We start from the raw sequence: 22706 nt of genomic DNA, 5'->3' as shown, positions 1-22706 counted from the left end.
ATGACAATCCCCAAACACCTCCCTATCCACCAAAATCCCCCGCCTCCTAAAAACACACAAGCATTCACACAACAGACCAGGTAACACTGTCCAACAGCTCACTGGTGATGGTCCTTAAATTCATTGTTAAGTGCCATTATAGCTCTGGGATTAAAAAAAACTGTCCAGGAAACGTGTGGTCTGAGTTTTAATTGTTCTGCAGAAGACTCTGAATGAGTCTTCTGGAGAAAGAAGGGATTTCTTCAAGGAGCGAAAAGCCCAATTCCTACCTGCCCTAGTAGAGAAAATGTCTCTTTGATACGATGGGAAAAACTGATGATAACCTCCTGTGTGGATGAGCATCCAGGAAAGACTGGTCAGAAAAACCTGGATCATTTAAAAGGGTTTATGGCTGTCTCCACATTAACTCTGGGCATTCTGAGGTCAGGATGATGCCAGGAGCACATCAGCAATGGGTATCAGGAGCTCAGCTTGGGAGGAAAGCAAACGTGCCTGGCAGGCAACCCTCACTTTCACAGAAGCAGGAAAAAGATTTTCATTTGGGCAGCAGATCACTTCTTTCTCCTTGAATAAAGTTTTCCTGAATGGCCAAAAGTTAGCAAGCCTCACTCTGTTCCAGCTGTGTGGGGACAAAGAGTTGGTTAACCCCCCCAAAGTTGTTAAACCTTCTTTATTGCTGAAGTTCTATAAAGGAAGAGTTTATATTAAGGAAGGGATGTATGAATTGAAAAGTTCCAAGTTCAGGTGTCAATGCAGGAACGGCCTAGGTGGTTGCGTCCTTAGTCCAACACCCATTGATGGTTTGTTTGGTGATTATAACGCTGCCCTACATTTCCAGACTATCACGAGAAAACATAGTATCCAAAATATTTAATTTCCTAGGGACATTCCTATGTACTGTTGGTCTTTGTAGACTTACAGAAGTGATGGTTGCTCCATTACTGGAGGTGCTTAATAAATTGAACAGTGATTTGTCCAGAAGTGAGCTGACCATAAACTTCAAGCTTCTGTATCCTTTGTCTCTAATTTTATTGTCTTCATCCTGCATATACTAGGCATTTGGGTAGGAAGCAAGTTGGAATGTGTGTGTGCGCCCACACGCATGTATGTATCCATACATACCCACCTAAAAAGTATAAAAATAACAAGAATTTCATTTTTTCCTTCTTTGAATGACTATTGAATGGGTTTGTTTGTTTTTTAAGATGACCTATTTTGAAATAATGAGTAAGACTCATACCAGTCAGATTTTTTTAATTGCATAAAATAAATTAGGTGCACGTTACCCCATTTGCAACATTGGAACATTGGCTTAATTACTTTTTTCCCCTTGATTTCTAATCTTCCACATTCAACACTCCGTGACTGCACGAGTTAGAAATGTAACTTTCTTACAATGGAAAACATGCAGGTTTAAAAATGAGACAAACCAGTGGATGTCACTCTCCACATCCTAGGAGGCTGGCATTCTCTCCTACAGACATGTTGTGGTCCAAGGGAACCAGGAGCGCAACTCAACCGGTATTCACAATAGCCCCGTAGTTTGTGACGAGGGATGGATGAGGAGAGCATAGGTGGCAGAAGAACTGATACCTCGGTTCCCACCTGAGCACAAACATCAGCCACTTGTTCGATCAGGTAAAACTAAAAAGTATATTGGAATAATTTTTGAATACTCTTACCCAATATTAGAGTACGTCTGGATAGTATAGATTTTACAGAAAGATTTAGGCACAGAGCAGTTTAAGGGCAAAATTCTCCAAATTTAAAATAAAGGTATTGATAGAAATATGAGAGCATATGCACCAAGACAAATTCCTTGTGTGTCTAATCACACATGGGAAATAAAGAATTCATTCCTTCAAATTAATGACACTTATTAACAAAAGTTCTGCCTTAAGTGTGGGATTTTTCTCATTACTTGTAGTTGTAGGTCAGGGTGGAAAGGTGATCCTCAAATTAGCCATTGCATCTGCAGGTACACACTTTGGATGGAAAAGGGGCAATATAAGATATAAGTCATCTTCAAAAAAAATATGACTTTCTACTGAGCCAGACATTGACAGGATTTTATTCGGTTTCCATTTTCAATTTAAGCTCAGAACTTCTTTTGTTTAGAAATGCCACCTCGAGTCAGGCCCACTCAATATTGTTATGGAAGACAGGAAAAGGTAGCCTAAATTATCAGATGCTTTTTATAAAACCATCTTGCTGAGATGGTATTTGGAAAGGTAATTGTGTAGGTTCTATGAAATGAAAAAGGAAGGTGATAACGCTTGACTATTCACCCTAAATCTTGGTACCATCACACACACACCCCACACACACACCCTCCAAAACAGACATGAATAGATGTGAATGCTTCATCCTGGCCGTCCTCGTTTAGCAGAAATGTGACTGCATCAAAGTGTGAGTACATCAAAGTGTTGCTTTGTGAGTAACTACTCAGGAGTTCAGAGGCGGTTGAGAGTATCTCTCCATTATCTCCTAAAAAAACCAAACCCTTAGAAGCAGCAAAGGTGAAGGAAACATTACAATGATTTGGTGAGAGTGATGGTAGTGGCCTGTAAACACAAATAACACAAAACATAACAATTTCAGATTAAAATATAATGTGGAAACCTCTTGCAATTATTCTGAGGGAAACCAACTGCTACCTAAGGTGCCAATTCACGCTGTCCTTGAACGAACGTCTCCAAAAGTCATTTTCATAGCTATGAGGATATACTAGTGAAAATAGCATAGATTGTGAGGATATATTAGTGTGTGCCTCTATAGGTAAAGTATGTGCAACTCTTGTGTGATCTCACTGTTGGGCAACTTAATTTGGGCCTAGCTGAAGGAACGGGTTTCTGTTGCATGGACCCAAAGGCAACGAATCCAGAGTTCTTGCAAGATACGCCCAAGCGGATAAGGTCCTTTCATATTCTTTTATGGAACAGTCGAATTGGACGTAAAAGTGAAAGTGTAACCGTGTCCCAGTTGCCCCTGAATGCTGCCAGTGCTTCAGCAGAAGAATAGGAGGGCTGGTGTGGTGCCTGTTGGGGAGAAGTGAGGAGGAAATTACTCCTCCCTCCTAAGAGCTGAGGTCCACGACAATATGCTTGTAAACCAGCGTGTTCCCCTTGAAGCTGGGGGCTAGGAGGACACTCATGGCTTCCAAAGGGATGGGCTGGAAAGCCCGTGGGGCTTGGACAGAGAGTTCCTGAAACTTCACAAACTTTTGCTTCTCTTCATCCCAAAGGTAGATGTGGGTAAAGGAAAAGTCACTCCCCAAAGCCAGGTAAAGTTGCTGGGATATCTGGAACGGCTCCATCACCAGGGAGCCTCGGGAAGGCAAGGTCTGCACCTCTGTGAACCGCAACCCTTCCCACCTGACCACCTTGGAGTCTCCGATGTAGCGGCTCAGGCATAAGTAGTGGTCTCTCTTCATCTGGAAATGCTTGACCATCTGGACATCCAGCACTTCCGCGACATCCCCCCAGTGGGCAAACTGCTTCTGGGAGCGGTTCCATTGGTAGACGATAGGGGCCTGGGAACTGCTGGAGATGATCAGCCGAGGCTTCCCGTCCACCTCCAGGTACTCCACGTCCGTGTCCCGATGCCACGAATGCAGGTCCTGGTGAGAGTAGAAGCCACTCTGGTTCCAGCGGTAGAGGCTGGTGGAGCCCGCCTTAGAGCTGTCCGCGATGACGAAGAACCACTCGCCGTCAATCTGGAAGGCCTCAATGTCGTTGGGCTTCCGGATCTTCTGGCTGTCTATATCTTGGATCTTAATGAACTTGTCGATGTTGGTGTCCCAGCGGTAAATGTAAGAGCCTCCAAAAAGTTGAGCCACCACAACATACAGGCGGGAGTCGACCACGATTGGCTTGCAATAAACAGCAGAGTGAGCTGCAAGAGAGGAACGAGAAAGCATTGTTACTGCGGCATTGTGCGGCTTGTGTGTTGTAGCCTGTCGGCCGCCAGCCCCTCCAACAGCCAAATCAGAGGAGGAGGAGGCAGCTGCATGGGAGTCAGGGTCAGCAACAGGGCAAACTGGGAGCTCTGAGGGGGAAGTGGGAATGGAGCTGGCAGAGAGAGAGAGAGAGAGAGAGAGAGAGAGAGGGAGGGAGAGAGAGAGAGAGAGAGAGAGAGAGAGAGAGAGAAAGACGAAGCCTGAGCCGTCCATCAGCCCTCAGATGGAGAGGCAACAGCCTCCAGGTCTGGAGGTGGTTGATGAGGAAGAGGAGGAACAGCTGGGCCCAGTGCCTGATGCGTGGGTACACAGAAGGCAGAGGAGAGGAGAGCAGTGGAAATCTATGGGCCGGTCCTTGGGAAGGATGAGCCACCGCTGCTAGCGAAGGCCACATCCTACCTCTGGGGATAAAAGGCAGGGGGTGGAGATGAATAGATGTGGCCAGACGGACTTATTAGCCTGTGTTGAGAGAGAAACTTTTTGCCAGAGCTGCTAATGCTCCTAATAAAGGAATAATTGATTTAACTACAGAGGGTTTGTTGTGTTTTGATTCGGGTTTTCTCCCGCGTAAGATTGGAAGTATCTAGGCAACGTTTTGATGAAGTCTCATTCATCATCTTCAGGCTTCTGTCTTCAGCTCTGTGCTTCTCAGAGTGATGTGAGCTTGCAGCTGCTTCATTACTCTGAGAAGCACAGAGCCGAAGACACAAGCCTGAAGATGATGAATGAGACTTCATCGAAACGTTGCCTAGATACTTCCAATCTTACGCGGGAGAAAACCCGAATAACCAAAGATCCGCATACAAATACCCGCGAGAACCTCAGAAAACAAATGTATATATATTTATATATTTGTGGTCTTCTTGTTTAATATTGTTGAGATAGGCAGTCATAAAAGTATGTTTTAACCAAGTCTGCAGGGTTTTGACAGCTTTTGGAGAGCCTTGCTCCCTTAAAGGTTTCTCGTTCCAGACTGCAAACGGTTCCCCCTCGACCCTTGCCCTGTCACCTGCACCCAATCAGGTTGCTTTCCAGCCACACCGGGGTGAATGATGTCCCGTTTTGCCCTGCAGGGGCGCCTTACCAGGGATGCGGTCGAAATCCCGCAGTTTGCGCTCAACGTAGTCCCACTTCAGGATGGTGCAGCTGCTGGAACTCGGCTGGGCCAGAGCCACGTAGAGGTCGCTGGAGTACGTGAAAGGCTCAGCGGACACGGACTGGAAAGGCAGCACCTGATGCACCACGAAATCTGGTGGGAAGGGAAGGGAGGGGGAGAACCAAACGTGTTCAGGGGATCCCTGTAAAGCAAGGGTCCCCAAACTTGGCAACTTTAAGGTTTGTGGACTTCAACTCTCAGAATTCATGCAGTAATTTAAAAAAAAAAACCTTACATATCTGAATATATGCTTGGCTAAAATGCACTTTTAAACCGAAAACTTTTTGCTTTTTTTCCAGTTTCCGGAAGAAGGCTGCTATTCCTAACAGGAAGTTGATAAATTTATTGCAATTAGATTGCCCAACTCCCACAGCCCCAAAGCTGGGACCAATGGTGGGATTCAAAGAATTTAACAACCGGTTCTCCGCCCTAATGATTTCTTCCAACAACCAGTTCACCAAACTGCTCAGAAAGTTAGCAACCGGTTCTCCCAAAGTGGTGCGAACTGGCTGAATTCCACCACTGGCTGCGACCATGTACCCAAGAAACTTCATTTAGATAAGGATTGAATGACTGGTTCCATTTAAGCTTGACAAATAATAAAGAAATTTTTGGGTAGCTTGCAGTGAAATGAACTGTGTACCGAGTTTCAAAATCCGTTCAAACTTACTCAATCCTTTAGCCAAAAAAAAATAAAAAATACTATAATTCAGGGGTCCCCAAACTTGGCAACTTTAAGACTTGTGGACTTCAACTCCCAGAATTCTCCAGCCAGCTATGAATTCTGGGAGTTGGAAGTCCCCCAAGTCTTAAAGTTGACAAGTTTGGAGACCTCTGCTGTAAAGCCTGGAGGAATTTACAATCAAGATACCAGAATCACAAAATATACTTTCCAGCCAAGGATCTTCTCCATGCAGGAGCATTGAAAACGCTCACAATAGATCTTTTTTAAAATATGTGTCAATTTTAATGTGCAGTCATTTCCTTCCTTTTTACTTGATAAATATATGATGACTTTTGCCCAATTACAAGGGTTGCAATTTATGTGGCTTTACAATAAATCAGTACAACAAATATTTAAAAGAAGATGACTTCATTGAAACTATTATTCCAGACTGAAAAATATTTTTTTCCTGGTAATGAAAGTTTGAGCGTTAGTGCCAGGAAAGGCCTCTTTAGATAGCACATAATGACAATTTCAGAATAAGTTAATGTCCTATATTTGAACATAATTTGGCCTTGACGTACTATATTTGAAACATCAGCTGATCATAAGGTGCACTTTGGGAGTGGTGCGGTGGCCTCGCCTCACAATCAGGAGGCTGTGAGTTCAATCCTAGGTAGTAGCACGTATTTCTCTCTCTGGGCACGATGAGATTACCGGTATATCTGCTGAACAAAACTCCACATTGGCAACAGGAAAGGCATCCGGCCAGTAAACATTAAGCTCCATTCAGTTGCTCAGACTCCACCCAGGAAGGGATTATGGGGGTCATTAAAAGACGATGATGATGATGACAAGGTGAACTTTGGCAACATTGAAGCTCATTTATATATGCAATCTTCCTTTTTTTTTTTTTTTTTTAGAAATTCCAGCATCCTCACTGAAAATGTGTCAAATAACGTCAATAATACTTTTTAGGTTAACTAACCCAAATCTTGTAATTTTACAAATAAATCCATCCCTACGCCTGTGACACCTCTGGAAATAGGAAATGTTTGCACCAGCAACTTCTCATCTCACTAGATAACCTTTATAAATGTTTGGAAGTTGTCAAGGAAATTGAGCCAACTTCATCCTAAGCCCCGGAAGCAGCTGGGGGACATGTGTGGACATTTGATCCGTCCAATGTTGACCTAATTTGTGAGTTCTGATCCCGTTTCTTAAGACAGCAGCGCAAAGGCCCCCGAATTCCTACCTGTGGTGATACAGTCGAAGTTCTTCAGGGGAAGGTCTCTGACCTTCTGGCCTTGGTACTGCGGGGGACCTCCACAGAAAACGGCAGGCATGCTTGCGTTGGTGTTCTCCATCCACTCGACCAGCCACTTGATCTTGCAATCGCAAGTCAAAGAGTTGCCCCGAAGGTCTCTGTGGGGATGGAAAATGTGGGGACCGTCATTGAACCTTCTCCATCTCAGCTCGAGGCCTTGTAGACCTCAAAGAAAGGGATTGGGAATGCAAGTGTGGAAACGGGGGTCACTTCTCTCATGGAAGAACTGCAAGTGTAAATTCAGTTCTAGCATCTTTGTCTCTGGTGTGAGGCCTTCATCCCAAAGGTTTGCCTTCACACCAGGGATTGGATTCTACCAGTTCGCAACTATTCGCTAGAACCGGTTGTTAACATTCTAAGCAGTTCGGAGAACTGGTTGTTAGAAGAAATTACTGGGCTAATCCTGTAAGGAAGGCAGGAAGGAAACATTCTGGTGTTGCTTACAGAAACTGTCTCTCCATTAACCCTTATTACATTCTTGGCAGGACTAGACTTCCTGTCTCAGGAACTTCTCTGGAGTTTTTTTCCCCCTCCTTTGCTGGTCCTTTGCTTGTGTGGAGTGACCATTCAAAGTTACAATGGCACTGAAAAAAGTGACTTATGACGGTTTTTCACACTTACGACTGTTGCAGCATCCCCACAGTCATGAGTGGCCAGGCGAGGAGATGCATGCCTCGATGTGAGTGATATTGAGTTGGCCACGCCCACCCAGTCACATGACCACCAAGCCATGCCCACCAACTAAGCCACGCCCACAGAACCGGTTGTTAAAAATTTGAATCCCACCCCTGCTTCACACCACTTGCTTTACTGAACTAAGCCATTTGCTGCACTTGGGTATGGAACCATAAACCTTACATTGTTTGGACAGTCAGTACAAGCTAAACCACATGCACAACCGGGGAATGTTACGGCCTCAAAAAAGTTAGGATGATTCCTGATAATTTAATCAGCAGAAGATGAGGACAGAAAATGTTGTGCCATCCATAACGTAGACCAATACTGTCCATTTTTTATGGAATGTTTTATGTTAGACAAATTAAGGTTTGGAGCATTAGTGCCCTCCAGGGAAATGGGAATTCAGCTGTCATTGTCTCCCATTTATTATTCTCTTAATTTATATGGAATTGGGCTGAGGAAGTGTGCAACTTATATCTTTAAAAATCTGGAACAATGTCCAGTCATATAGATTCTCGTCTGTGGTTTCAGTGGAAAAATAATAGAGGTGTCTTTAAATTATGTTCCCTCCTGTTCCATTCATTATTTACATCAATTGATTTTGGAGCCTTGTCTTTAATTGTCCCATGTGGCTTGTTTTGTCCAAAGCCTTCCCATTAATTACAACTATCTTAGGTTATTATACTGATGAAATTAACAATCAGACATTTCTAGTTCCAGAAAGAATTAGCCAGACTATAGTAGAATACACAATAATGTTGCATGCATCATGAGATTATAGTACAAATGGTGCAAATTATGTAATTTGTGCAATTTGCATGATGATGTCACGTTGCCCATCTAATGGACATCCATGTACTGTTATTCCTGTTCCTGTTATTTTTATAGCATTCACAACCAGAAGAGACCCTCACAGATCACTAAGGATATCCAAAGGCTTCAGGAGATCTCTGGGCAGTGTCTGCAGGTTGTTGTTGGCCAAAGATCTAGAAGAAAAGAGGGAAAGACGACTATGTTATGCCAAACATTTCATGAACCTCACATAAAGATGTAACAATGAAAGGGAGGCTGGCAGGGTGGGGCTGCAATTGTGTTTTTGGAACATCCTTCAATGTGCAAATGTCCGTTCTTTGCAAGAGTGACGAAGAGTTGTGCAACAGAAAAGTAAAATCCTAGGACTCTTCCACTTTTCATTCAAGGTAGAGAAACTCGGACCTTAAAAATGAGCTGGAAAAACAGAAGCCTCCTTCTCAGGAAAAGAATTCCTTCAACAATCAGAATTTACTTAATTTATCTTAGGGGTCTCGATCACTATGAAGATCGACAGCATGGGGTTGTTGTTGTTGCTTCACTTTTTACCAAGACGTTTGTAAATGTTTTTTGGAAATAACAAGGTCCCTTCCAACTCTATTAATCTGTAATCTGCCTAGATAATATTTAACATATAAATGGCAGGTAATTTTTGTCAATAACAGATAATATTTAACAGATAAATGGCAGATAATTTTTATAAATAACAGCTAATATTTGGCATATAAATGACTGAACATGGGAGACTAAAACATATGTAGAACGGTTGCAGGATTGGGGTTTGACCAGTCTAGAGAAAAAAGGACTAGGGGGGACGTGATAGTGGTATTTCAGTATTTGAGCGGCTGCCCCAAAGAAGAGGGGGTCAATTTATTTTCCAAAGCGCCAGAGGGCAGGATAAGAAATGATGGAAACCAACCAAGGAGAGATGCAGCCTAGAACTAAGGAGAATCTTCTCAACAATTAACCAGTGGAAAAACTTCCTTCCAGAACTTGTGGGTGCTTCATCACTGGAGGTTTTTAAGAAGAGGCTGGATAATCATTTGTCTGAAATAGTATGGGGTCTCTTGCTTGGGCAAGGGGCTGGATTAGAAGACCCTTTCCAGCTCATTCATTCTATTCTATTCTGAAGACACTTTAGCCAGATATGTGTGAAATGAGCGGTGTGCATTCGTGCAGGTGAGAACTCACAGGTGTGTCAGGGACTTAAGCCCACGAAAGGCGTTTTTGGACAGAGACCGGATGTCGTTGTTCTCGATGAACCTGAGGAAATTAAAAAAAACAAGATGGCAGGGGACATAGTTTGATAGGGTTCCATCGATATGTTCTCCATCACGCCCCCAGCCCCACTTTCCCTTCGCCCATGTTTTTCCAAAGAAGGTCCAGATCAGAGGTGGTCTTCAGCCGGTTCTGACCAGTTCTGGGGAACCAGTAGCAGAAATTTTGAGTGGTTCAGAGAACCAGCAAATTCCGCCTCTGACTGGCCCCGCCAACCCCATCTCTTCTCTGCCTCCCATTGAGTCCCAGCTGGGTCTCTTTAGGTTGCCCTGCAAAAGGAGAACGGAGCTGGAAAGCAGGTCAGTGGGGTGGGGAGGGAAGGGGGATTTTGCAGTATCCTTCCCCTGCCACGCCCACCAAGCCACGCCCACCGAACCGGTAGTAAAAGAAATTTGAATCCTACCACTGGTCCAGATGCCCCTCAAATACAGTCCCTAACTTCCATCCTTTCCTTCTTTGAGGGTGCCAACCCCCCTTTCCATGACACCTGGGCTAAAATACAGAGGCAGCAGATGCCCCTGCAGGGGATATTGACGCCCAGAGTTGATACTCATAGGACAAATGTTCCCTCTCCCTGATCAAGGTGGGTGGGTGGGCTTTGCTTCATGGCAAAGATCCAACATGGGATTTAAGTCAGTGGTGGAATTCAAATTTTTTTACAATTGGTTCTGTGGGTGTGGCTTGGCTTGGTGGGTGTGGCTTGGTGGGCGTGGCTTGGCTTGGTGGGCGTGGCTGGGGAAGGATACTGCAAAATCCCCTTTCCCTCCGCACCCCACTGACCTGCTTTCCAGCTCCGTTCTCCTGGGCAGGGCAACCAAAGAAGACCCAGCCAATCAGCTGGGACTTGGGAGGCGGGGAATAGATGGGGGCGGGGCCAGTGAGATGTGGGAGTGGCCGGTTCTCCAAACTACTCAAATTTTCTGCTCCTGGTCCGAACCGTCTGAATACCACCTCTGATTTGATGGGTACCTCAGTGTACAGGTGCTCTGTAACCAGCAGAATAACCTGTCTATAGAAGGTTATTAACAGGGTTGGTCTTTTTGCAGGCCTAGATGAGCCGGCCTAGGCCAGAGGAAGGATCTTCCCATGCTAACGAGGAAGTGTCCACCTGTAGTTCTTAGGCCAAAGAGGAAGACCTAGGTGCTGTCATTGAGAAGGCAGAGGAATGGATCTGGTGCCAGGTTGCTTTCAGTATGTCTGTGTGGGTCGGTGACTTCCAGATCCTTCCTGCAATTCTTCCCTATTTCTCCAGCTGAGACCTTCGTATTTTAACCCTGCCTGAGGTTTGCATGCCCTTGTGCAGGGTGTCCTTTCTCCCACCCCACCCCACCCGAAAAAAAGTTGGGCCCAGGTCACCCCACATTCTGACTAAGAGCCGGAGAAAGTCTGCCAATATTGCGTACAGGTATTGCAGGTGAGAAAGGCCGGTGAACGCATTGTCTCTGATCAAGGAAAATTGGTTGGAATTCAGCAGGCTGCAAGAAACAACAAAAAAAGAAGAAGTGTTAAAACTGGCCAGGGAACCACCTGAGACAGGCAAAAGAGCCAACCCAGGTTGTGTTCAAGGTTTCCCAAATAGCAGCACTGCAGATTATTTTCAATGCATTTTTCATTGCAGCTCATTTTTTTACACTTAGCTGGGATTACTGAACTCTTAACAGGCCCTTTAAGACATCAGGATGTTGGAGGGAGGGGTGATGACAGTGCCCCCCCACCATTTCATGATCCAAGCACCTCCCTTTTTTACCTACGTTGGAATACACCTTAAAAGGGATGGGGCTTGGATCATGCAGTTGTATTTTGCATGACTTTTTCTTCTTTTCTGGGTGTGTCTGGGTGTGTGTATATATATATATACATGCATGCATGCACACACACACACACACACACACACACAACCAAAAGAAGAAGAAAAAGTCATGCAAAACATACAGATACAATTATCTATGAACTGGCTTTGCTAGATCAACACCAAGCAAATAAATGATAGATAGATTGTAGGTAGGTAGGTGGGTGAGGTGTTAGATAGAGATAGATAGATGGATGGATGGATGGATGGATAGATAGATAGATAGATAGATAGATAGATAGATAGATAGATAGATAGATAGATAGATAGATAGATAGATAGATAGATAGATAATAGGTAGGTAGTAGGTAGATAGGTAGATAGATGATAGGTAGGCAGGTAGGCAGGTAGGGAGATAGATGACAGATAGGTAGGTAGATAGATGATAGGCAGGCAGGCAGGCAGGCAGGGATAGATAGACAGATAGATAGATGATAGATAGATAGATAGATAGATGATAGATAGATAGATAGATAGATAGATAGATAGATAGATAGATAGATAGATAGATGATAGATAGATGATAGATAGATAGATAGATAGATAGATAGATAGATAGATAGATAGATAGATAGATAGATAGACAGACATAGATAGATAGATAGATAGATAGATAGATAGATAGATAGATAGATAGATAGATAGATAGATAGATAGACAGACAGACAGATAGATAGATAGATAGATAGATAGATAGATAGATAGATAGATAGATAGATAGATAGACAGACAGACAGATAGATAGATAGATATATATAGATGATAGATAGATAGATAGATAGATAGATAGATAGATAGATAGATAGATAGATAGATAGATAGATAGATAGATAGATAGATAGATAGATAGATAGATAGATAGATAGATGATAGATAGATAGATAGATAGACAGACAGATATAGATAGATAGATAGATAGATAGATAGATAGATAGATAGATAGATAGATATAGATAGATGACAGATAGATAGATAAATAGATAGATAGATATAGATAGATAGATGACAGATAGATAGATAGATAGATAGATAGATAGATAGATAGATAGATAGATAGATGATAGATAGATAGATAGATAGATAGATAGATAGATAGATAAATAGATAAATAGATAAGTAGATAGATTGGTAGGTAGGTAGGTAGTTGATAGATAGTCAGAGAGATGGCTCCATTTTAGTACAACACAGCATGTTATTTCAGTACAATGATATTTATTGCACACCCCCCACTGCGACACACCTTAAAGGGCGTGAGGCTTCTACTGTGTCATCCTACGGCCCTTTTGACTTTTTCAAACCCCTTTTCCATCGTTCTTTGCTACTGCAGTATCCCTTTCTCTCTACCCTCATCTCAGCTCCTTCCAGAAACAAATGACCCACTTAGCAACTCAGGCATATGCAAACGTTTATCTGAACTGGAACACCAGTGACGCTTGGGGTTGAACTAGCACAGCCAGTTCACGGATAACTGTTAAGAGACTGTGCAGTGTAGCATCAAGGGAACATCTGGAGGTGAAAGGCAGCACATCTTCAAAGTCAGCCCCTGCCCCCACTCCAATGGAGCCGCCTCTCCTCCAGGGGTGGAAAGCCATTCTATGCAAAACCTTGCCTTCGGGTCTTAAAGTTGATCCTTGCAAAGGTAGAACTCTTAGACCTCATATAGGAACATTTTAATAATTGAATCAGCTTGTCAATGAAATATAAGAACTTGGGGATCCTCACATCTGGTCCTAGAAACCATCAAACTCTACTTACTCCTTGGGGAGCGTCTTTCAACCTGGGCAACTCCCAACTGGCTGGCAAGGAAATTCTGGGAGGTGAAGGCCACCCGTCAGAGAGTTGCCAAGGTTGAGAAACCCGGTCGCCAAGAATGCCGTAGTGCCAGGAAGGAGGATTTGTGGCGCTTGCCATGGCAAGACGGGACCTCTGCCCTCCTGCCGGCTCCCGAGAAATTCCCATGGCCAAATGCTCCTAGGCAGGCATTCCCCCGGGGAAGCTCTTTGGTGGGGGCTCCGCATTGACCACCCGGGCCTCCCGTTCCCCTTCTTCAGGCAACTGTTGGTCAGAGAGACGTACAGGAACTGCAGGGATGGAAGGTGTGCAAAGGCCGCTTCCTTCAACTCGCTGAAGCCTGCGTTGATCAGGGTCCTGCAAAAGAGGAGGGGGACAGAAATCAGCGGGGAGTCACGGCAGAGCCTGGTGCCCCAGAGCAGCCCCTCTGGCTGGGCTGCCTGCACTCACAGGGTCTGAAGCCACCTGTTGTGGCCTGTCGGCCGCCAGCCACCAAATCAGAGGAAGAGGGGGAGGCGTGGGAGTTAGGGTGAGCATCAGGGCAACCAGGGAGCTTCAAGGGGGTAGCGGGAATGGAGATGGCAGAGAGAGGGAGACAGGGGCGGAGCCTGGGCTGTCCATCAGCCCTCAGATGGGGAGTCAACAGCCCCCAGGTCTGGAGGTGGCTGATGAGAAAGAAGAGGAACAGCTGGGTCCAGTGCCTGACGCGTGGATGCAGAGGAGAGGAGAGCAGTGGAAATCTATGGGCCGGTCCTTGGAACAGAAGAGCCACTGCTGCTAGCGAAGCCCCACCCGAGCTCTGGGGATCAAAGGCAGGGGGCGGAGATGAACAGATGTGACAGACGACTATTCATCTCCCCTGCCGGACAGACTTGTTAGCCTACGGTGAGAAACCTTTTGGCCGGGGCTGCCGGCACTCCTAATAAAGGAATAATTGCTTCCACTACAGAGGGCTTGTTGTGTTTGGGGAGCCGTCTCCAAAGCCAGCCTGAGAAATGCAAGCCTATCAAGACAGATCAACGTCTTGGTCAATCTTTTCCCCAAAAAAACTTGTAGCCATCAAATGTATAGAACATTGGCCAGCTAGATGGCAGCACCTCACTGAATTTGGCGGCTCTTGAGTGCTAACTTTTTAAATTTAAAATACTTAATGCTTAATTATCTTAAACCATTTATTAACCTTTCTGTGTATTTATGTCAAAAGAAATATAAATAAATTAGTTGAATAATGTTTCTTATTAAAGCATTACTCATTGGCATTAAAACAAATAACAGCAGTATCAGAATTTCCTGTTTCATAACATTGAAATAGTAAATATTTAAATCAATTACAACAAACAAACATTCAATAACAGCAATATTTCAAAATATGTACCCAAATCATATTTCAAAATGTATTTTTTTAAAAATCGTATTTCAAAATATTTAAATAAATAATAATTCATATCAATATAGCCCTAGGAAAATACCAGGCCGTATTAAACTGTGAAAGTGGGGAGGGGGGAAATATATATCGAAGAATCGACTTTGTTCCCAGAAAATTCCATGAAATTCACTTGGGAGGGAAAAAGGGGGAAATTGCACTGGTGTCATTTGCATGATTTATGGAGACATTTGCATAATGTCACACACAGGTGCTTGTCAAAACACCTGCACAGGGACACTTTGAAGGAGCCTCCAGGGGCACAGCTTCCCCCACCCCCACCCCAGAGTCTTCCAGAATGCTTTCCTAACTGTACATAGGAGGCCTCTGGGACTACCATCCGTTAGGGTCAAATAAGTCAAAATGGCAGCTCAGCATCCATCACACTGTCCCAGCCCTTTTGTCTGAAATGGTAGAGGATTTCCTGCCTGAGCAGGGTGGAGGGTAGACTAGAAGACCTCCAAGGTCCCTTCTGACTCTGTTGTTCTAACTAAAGCCCTCCCCTTGATTGTTTTTTTTTAAAATAATTTTATTTATTATTATTTTCTTTTCAAAAGTGCTTGGTGGACAGTGTCTTCTCTGGGTCAATATACTTTACACACAATTCTGATCATGATAGTATCATTTAAATATACATAATCATCATCTTTCAACTTCTAACATTTGTGGATACGTAGTTGTTCTAATATTTTCTATTATAGTTCAGTATACATAATACTATTTTCCCAATTTTTGTGCTTTCTACTTCTAACACTTAATAAAATAACCACCATGTTAAAAAATATTCTATATCTATCCATCGTCCCTTGTTCTTTTTAGAATTTCAACTATTCCCTTTTTGGTGCGTCTTTCCTGCTTCTCTGGTATCTTGCAACTCCTTTTAACCCCTTGATGTCGGCGTTTCAGCAAACCTTGACTCCAAACAACTCCAAGACAGACATCTTATCAAAAATTCCTTTTATTTAGACGGTAAACTGGCACAACTGTGAGAATCCCGAATCTGAAAATTCCGGGCTTCCTTGAACTACAAATCCATCCCTGCACATGCCCCAATCACCATCCGTCCCAACTTGAGACTTCCTCTCACTTATGTGCAGAAATAACATGACCTTGAATTAGAAAAAGAATGTTGTTCTGTCTAACTACATACACTCCAAGAAATTCCCCCCTCCCGCTTTCCCAGGCTCAAGAAGGTGGCAGCGTGGGAGCAACTGGTCTCAATATGGCTTCCAAAGCTGACACTTGATTCTTTTGAGCACTCCCCTGTGGACTCCCCTACCCAAGGCTTCGGGGGTTCTCCCTCCCCCCCCCCCCACAAAGCTGGCTTGTGTCTCTGTCCTGTGGCTGAGAAACTGCGCCACTAGGACACCCCCCGAGGTGGAGAGGAGGAAGCCTTGAGTGCTCTCTCTGTCTGTTGTGATTCATGAATGCAGCTTGGCAAGGAGCCCCCAGAGCACTTCAGCAAATCAATGCTGGCCCACAGGTGGGCCTGTCGCCTCGCATCCCAACCGTTTCCGGGCGGGTGGGGTTAGATTTGGCTGGAAAGGCTGCCGCAATGTTGGCCTGTAAGCAGGAGGGAATGCCTGAAGGTGTTTAATATTCTGAATATTTGAGAGGTTCCTCAAACTCCTTTGCACCAGGGGGCAAACTGAAGTGGGGGAGGGGGGAGGGATATGTTGAATGATGCATGATGGTGTTTTCTGGATAGCTTAGAGATTATTGCTACTGGAGGCTGATGGAAGTCAAGCACCTCGGATGACACTTGGCTGGAGGATTGTCATGCCCCTGTCGGAGTCTGAATCTGAGGAGGAAGATGAACAGCTGACACAGGGAGTGGGAGTGTGGCTCCGTTGGCTGTGGAGGAAACTGGGGAAGGGCAAAGTCCGGCTGGGCAGAGCAGGGAAGAGGTAGAACAAGGGAGACGGGGTTCAGAGGAAGACCCAGGCCCACCCCTTCTCCATCCTAGGGCACGCAGAGAGGAATGGAAAAGGGAGCAACATGGGTTGCATGGCTTACGGGGGAGGAAAGGGCCCTGATTCACTTCATTAGCCACAGCTGGGAAGAGAGTTGATAAGAAAGGCAGGCTGCTGGGAGCAAACGTGACTTTATCCTGTGCTGTTGTGGCTTCTGTGTTCCTGGTGTCTTCCCAACTGTGTGAGTTTTGCGGTGCCTTCAAGCCTGAGATTCTTGCTCCTGCCTTGCCAAACTAATTACTCCAGTTTGGCTTGTTTGGACTTTACGTTACAGTTTGTGTTGCTCATGTTTTGGACTTAATTTTCTGCAGTCAAAGGCTGTTTCTGGGAGAGTTTTTCTCCAGCCAGAAGGTAACCAGGGCATTGGGGGGAAAGTTGGAGATAATAAAGGGACTCTTATTGATTATCTGGCTGGGTTGCCTTTGGGTCATCACGAGGAAAAGGAGGTTGGAAAGCCTGCGGACACCACCCAGAGGTCCCAATGTGACCGTAAGGGCACCCCAACTAAATGCAATCAAAATTGTATTCCTTTATCGCATTTCTATACCGCCCATCTCACCTAAGGATTGGCATTGTGCAACACGGCAGAAATAGACTCTTGCAGGTTTAAAGAACTGGAGAGACCCTTGAAGGTCATCTGTCCCAGCCCACTAAAGCAAAGCCATTAGAGAAGGAATCTGCAACACTTGACATGTCACCACCCAGCTTCTGCCGAGATGAGTCTCCAGAAGGGGAGCTCACCCACTCACCCCTATTACGCGGAATTATTCTGCTCTCAAGAGTTGTAACCCTTAGCAAGTTTCTCTAAGCATTCTAACAAAAAATGTCTTCCTTGTTACTGGTATTTGTTTTTCAGCTTGTCCTACTCCAGGTCCTTGTACATGTAGAATAGAATAGAATAAACAGAGTTGGAAGGGACCTTGGAGGTCTTCTAGCCCAACTTCTTGTCTAGGCAGGAAACCCTACACCACTCCAGACAAATGGTTATCCAATCTCTTCTTAAAAACTTCCAGTGTTGGAGCATTTACAACTTCTGGAGGCAGGTTGTTCCACTGGTTATTTCTTCTAACTGTCAGGAAATTCCTCCTTAGTTCTAAGTTGCTCCTCTCCTTGATTAGTTTCCACCCATTTATTGCTTCTTGTCCTGCCCTCATTTGCTTTGGAGGATAGCTTGGCTCCCTCTTCTTTGGGGGCAGCCCCTGAGAGATTGGAAGACTGCTATCATGTCACTAGATAGGAGACCACATATGGTGACTTCTCTTCTTAATGTTCACAGAACTTCATTTTGGAATATTAGGGAACTCTGCTGCCCATAATCCAGTCACGCAACTTAACAATATTTCAAACCATATCCACAAATTGACACTTAGTTGTGATATCCTTCAAACCTGATCATCTTGGACGACCACTACCCCCCTCAAGATCTTCTAGGCCAGGGGTGTCCAACCTTGGCAACTTTAAGACTTGTGGACTTCAACTCCCAGAATGCCTCAGCCAGCAAAGCTGGCTGAGGCATTCTGGGAGTTGAAGTCTCACAAGTCTTAAAGTTGCCAAGGTTGGACACCCTGTTCTAGGCTGATCTAGTTTTCTCATGGTTGGGATTTCCATTGAGTCATAAAGAAACCACGTAGGCTGGATTTGCACCCTCTGATGGAACCGAAACACGTGTACTCACACACACTCGCGGCGAACTTGTTTAGCTGCTAAAACTTGCACTGACTTGGTTTAGGGTGTGGTGTGAGCACAGCTGTTCTTTGGATGGCTTGAGAAGAACCTCTCGTCTTCAGGGCTGAGATATCTTGGATGGGAGAACCATGACTTGCTTCAACTCATAAGGTTGATGGCAGGACAAAAAGCAACGGGTGGAAACTAATCAAGGAGAGAAGCAACCGAGAACCTGAAATTTCCTGACAGGGAGAACAAATAATCCGTGGAATAACTTGTCTCCGGATGTTGTGAATGCTCCAACACTGGAAGTTTTTAAGAAGACGTAGGATAACCATTTGTCTGAAGTGGCGTAGGGTTTCCTGCCTAGGCAGGGGGTTGGACTAGAAGACCTCCAGGGTCCCTTCCAACTCTGCTATTCTATATTCAAAGATGACCAATCCTCATCTTTTCAAGTGTGAGTAGGAACTATTTTTCAAAAATGCTAAGGAAGTTAGGCTAGCAGCTACCTATGGCAATTGCAGGTGCTTGCAAAATGCTTCCGTGTCACTAATGGTTATGTATTCACATGAAACTTGTGCCGGTGCCACCGAGTGACAAATTCTGGGCATCTGGAAGACCCTGCATGCGGGAGTTTGTTATTTTATTTTCTAGTGTATCTTAAAATTATATCCTATCGTTAAACAAGTATAAGATTTCTTTTTCTAAGGCCCCCCAAAACAACAATCTGAGAGTGGTTTGAGCTAAGAATAACCGTGGCTTGCTTTATATGCCATGTTCAAATTTAAATCTGTATTAAGTAAGCGTGGCTACTATGTTCGTATGCCACAAAGACCAAGCCAAATGAGCATATACATAGACACGCATTGTCCACGATAATCTGCAAATGTAACGCATCCTAGAATTTTCTAGAGTTGAAAAGAACCATTTGGTCATCTGGTTCAATGTGAAAAAGGAACTGGGCCTGGCTAGTTTAGTGAAGAGAAGGACCAGGGGAGACAGGAGAGCCGTCTTCCAATATCTGAGGGGCTGCCCCAGAGAGGAGGAGGAAGGGGGTCAAGCTATTTTCCAAAGCACCTGAAGGCCAGACAAGGAATAATGGATGGAAACTGAACAAGGAGAGAGATTCAACTTGGAAATAAGGAGGAATTTGCTGACAGGGAAAGCAATCAACTCATGGAACTGAAGTTGCCTTCGGAAGTTGTGGGAGCTTCATCCCTGGAGGCTTTCAAGAAGAGACTGGACTGCCATCGGTCAGAAACGGTGTAGGGTCTCCTGCTTGGGCAGAGGGTTGGACTGGATGACCTTCAAGGTACCTTCCAACCAGTGGTGGGATTCAAAAATTTTTTTACTACTGGTTCTGTGGGCGTGGCTTGGTGTGTGGCAGGAGAAGGATACCGTAAAATCTCCAGTCAGAGGTGGTATTTGCCGGTTCTCCAAACGACTCAAAATTTCCGCTACCGGTTCTCCAGAACTAGTGAGAAGATGCTGAATACCACCTCTGAGTAGAGTAGAGTAGAGTAGAGTAGAATAGAATAGAATAGAATAGAATAGAATAGAATAGAATAGAATAGAATAGAATAGGGAATAAAGAATATAAAAAGGAATAAAGGAATAGAAAAGAGTAGAGTAGAATGAATAGAATAGAGTAGAATAAGGAATAAAGGAATAGAATGGAATAGAATGGAATAGGATAGGATAAGGAACAAAGAATAGAAAAAGGAATAAGGAATAGAGTAGAGTAACGTAGAGTAGAGTAGAATGAATAGAATAGAATAAGGAATAAAGGAATAGAATAGAATAGAATAGAATAGAATAGAATAGAATAGAATAGGCAGTCCAGTCTCTTCTTGAAAGCATCCAGGGATAAAGTTAGAAGGGGACCTTGGAGGTCATCCAGTCCACCACCACCCCCCAAAAAAGAAGGAGACCCTACACCATTTCTGACAGATGGCAGTCCAGTCTCTTCTTGGAAGCCTCCAGGGACGAAGTTGGAAAGGGACCTTAGAGGTCATCTAGTCCAACCCCCCGCCGCCGCTAAGCAGGAGACCCCAGACCATTTCAGACAAATGGGTGCCCTTTACAACCCTCCTCCTCCCCCCCCACCCCGCACCCCCCCCCCCCACACCCACACCCACAGCAAGGGACCTCCGCGTTGCCACTTACAGGGAAATCACGTCCCGCGCCAGGTTCTTGGGCACCGCCTTGGAGTCCACGCAGAAGGCCGTGTCGCGGGTGCAAGAGCAGCTGGCCGGGCACGGGGGCGGCCGGGGGGCTCGGCGGGAGGCGACCGGCCCCCAGCAGCAACAGCCAAGCAGGCCCAGCAAGGCGAGGAGGAGGAGGGAGCGCCCCTTGCTCCAGCGTTGCGGTCCAGCCATCGCGGCTTCTCCCCGGCGCCGCCGCCGCCGCCGCTGTCCAGGTGCTGCTGGTCCGGCGGAGCTTTGGGCTCCCCCGCAGCCGCCTCCGGGCCGGCCGGCTTTGCTCCGCCGCTGGCTGGCTGGCTGGTTGCTGCGGCTGCTGGCCAAGCGGGAGGATCCTTCAGCCCTGCAGCGCTCGGCTTGTGCGCCCGGCGCGGGGGTGGCAGCAGCCAGAGAGGGAGGCGCGGGAGCGGGGCTGCAAATGCCAGCCTAGGGCGGGCGGGGGGGGGAGGGGGCCAAGGAAGCGCTGGGGACTCCCGAGGGCATCGGGATGGGTGGAGGGGAAAGAAAAGCACGTGGCATCCGCGGCTCCTGGGGTGGGAGGGGGGTTTGAAAGAGGGGAGCCTTCTCCGCCAACTTTGGAGCCAAGACAAAGAGCCGTTTGAGGAAGGCCAAGGCAAGAAGGAGCCGCTGGGTGCTGCCAGAGATGCTAAGAGGGGACAAGTTGGCTCGGGTGGCACAGAGGGGACGGGGACAAAAGCAAAAACCAACACCCTCTTTCCGTGTGTCGACTGGGTATGTACATCTTGTGCACATACTAATATTTGTATACATTTCCTACTAAGTTTACATTCACATTGCAGCCTGTTCAGCATTGTATGTCATTATAACAATATCATTTAATTTCTCACTTTATTTTCCAACCATTTGAGTTGGGATTTATTTTATAAATGGTTGCCACGCAAGAAGGAGCCACTTAGTGCTGCCAAAGATGCTGAAAAGGGCCAGCTTGGGTTGGGCTGCACAGAAGATAGAATAGATAGATAGATAGATAGATATTGATAGATAGATAGATAGATAGATAGATAGATAGATAGATAGATAGATAGATAGATAGATATTGATAGATAGATAGATAGAGAGATAGATAGATAGATAGATAGAGAGAGAGAGAGAGAGAGAGAGGTGTAGATATGTAGATATATAGATATATAGATATATTGGTTGATGGAGTTGAATCAAGAAATGACAACACACCACACCTCATACCCACCAGATATATATATATATATATATATATATATATATATATATATAAATATATATATTTTATATAATATTATTTTAACAAAACAAAACCATCTTTCAGTTATACAGTCAGTGTGTCAACTGGGTACATAGATCTTGTGCACATGTTAATATTTGTATACATTTCTTACTAAGTTTACGTTCATATCACAGCCTATTCAGCATCATATATCCAAATGAGCAACTGAACGTACGCACAGGCAGTTCTCAACTTACGACAACTCACGAGTGAACGCAAAATTTTCTCTTGGCATGTGAAATAGTTGTTGAATGGGTTCGGCCCCATTTTACGACTTTTCTTGCTGCAGTCATGAAATGAGTCTGCTTCGTTGTTGATTTTGCCGTTTGGGATCCCATGAAACTGAGGCCACTTGCAACCGTCATAAACATGAGTCCAAAAAAGGCACCGGGCTTTTGTGGGTTGCAAAGCTTTTCATGAGATGCATTCTATATGACCTGCACCTTCCCTCCCCCTTCTCCCCCACCTGACCCCCTCCCCACTTAATTCTTCAATTAGCCGAGCTGGCGCCTCCTCGGAGGACAGGAACCACAGCTGATGCCTTTGAATGGAATTGTCAGCTGGCGAAGGGACCACCCTCTACCGCTCTTGCCATCTTCTTAACACAAGGAGATGTTTGTTGCTGTTTGCTGCTGTTATTGCCAAGGTTTATTTTTTCCCTAGCCAGCA

At 45.0% G+C, this 22706-nt stretch overlaps 1 protein-coding gene across 1 annotated transcript; it reads right to left on the bottom strand.

Moving 5' to 3' along the window:
- Positions 1 to 1237: 1237 nt before the first annotated feature.
- LGI3 (leucine rich repeat LGI family member 3) lies at positions 1238 to 21179 on the bottom strand. Its single transcript, XM_026690747.2, has 8 exons — positions 20739 to 21179; positions 13797 to 13868; positions 11275 to 11346; positions 9785 to 9856; positions 8698 to 8769; positions 7034 to 7203; positions 5043 to 5207; positions 1238 to 3894 (listed from the first exon to the last, which is right to left on the bottom strand). Exons 1-8 carry the CDS (start codon positions 20948 to 20950, stop codon positions 3077 to 3079), a joined length of 1653 nt encoding a protein of 550 aa, XP_026546532.1. The 5' UTR covers positions 20951 to 21179; the 3' UTR covers positions 1238 to 3076.
- Between the last annotated feature and the right edge of the window lie 1527 nt (positions 21180 to 22706).

The sequence above is a fragment of the Notechis scutatus genome, chromosome 7 (assembly GCF_049901735.1).
Source record: "Notechis scutatus isolate UNSWTSFEM ecotype Mainland chromosome 7, rNotScu1.2, whole genome shotgun sequence".
Lineage (NCBI taxonomy): Eukaryota > Metazoa > Chordata > Lepidosauria > Squamata > Elapidae > Notechis > Notechis scutatus.
This window is presented reverse-complemented; position numbering and strand designations above follow the sequence as displayed.

Coding starts and splice junctions, on each gene's coding strand:
- LGI3 (XM_026690747.2), bottom strand. CDS start 20,950: ATGGCTGGACCGCAACGCTGGAGCAAGGGGCGCTCCCTCCTCCTCCTC. Junction 9,857..11,274: donor CTTTCTCACCTGCAATACCT/GTACGCAATATT, acceptor TAATTTCCTCAG/GTTCATCGAGAACAACGACA. Junction 3,895..5,042: donor GGATTTCGACCGCATCCCTG/GTAAGGCGCCCC, acceptor CCTCTCTTGCAG/CTCACTCTGCTGTTTATTGC.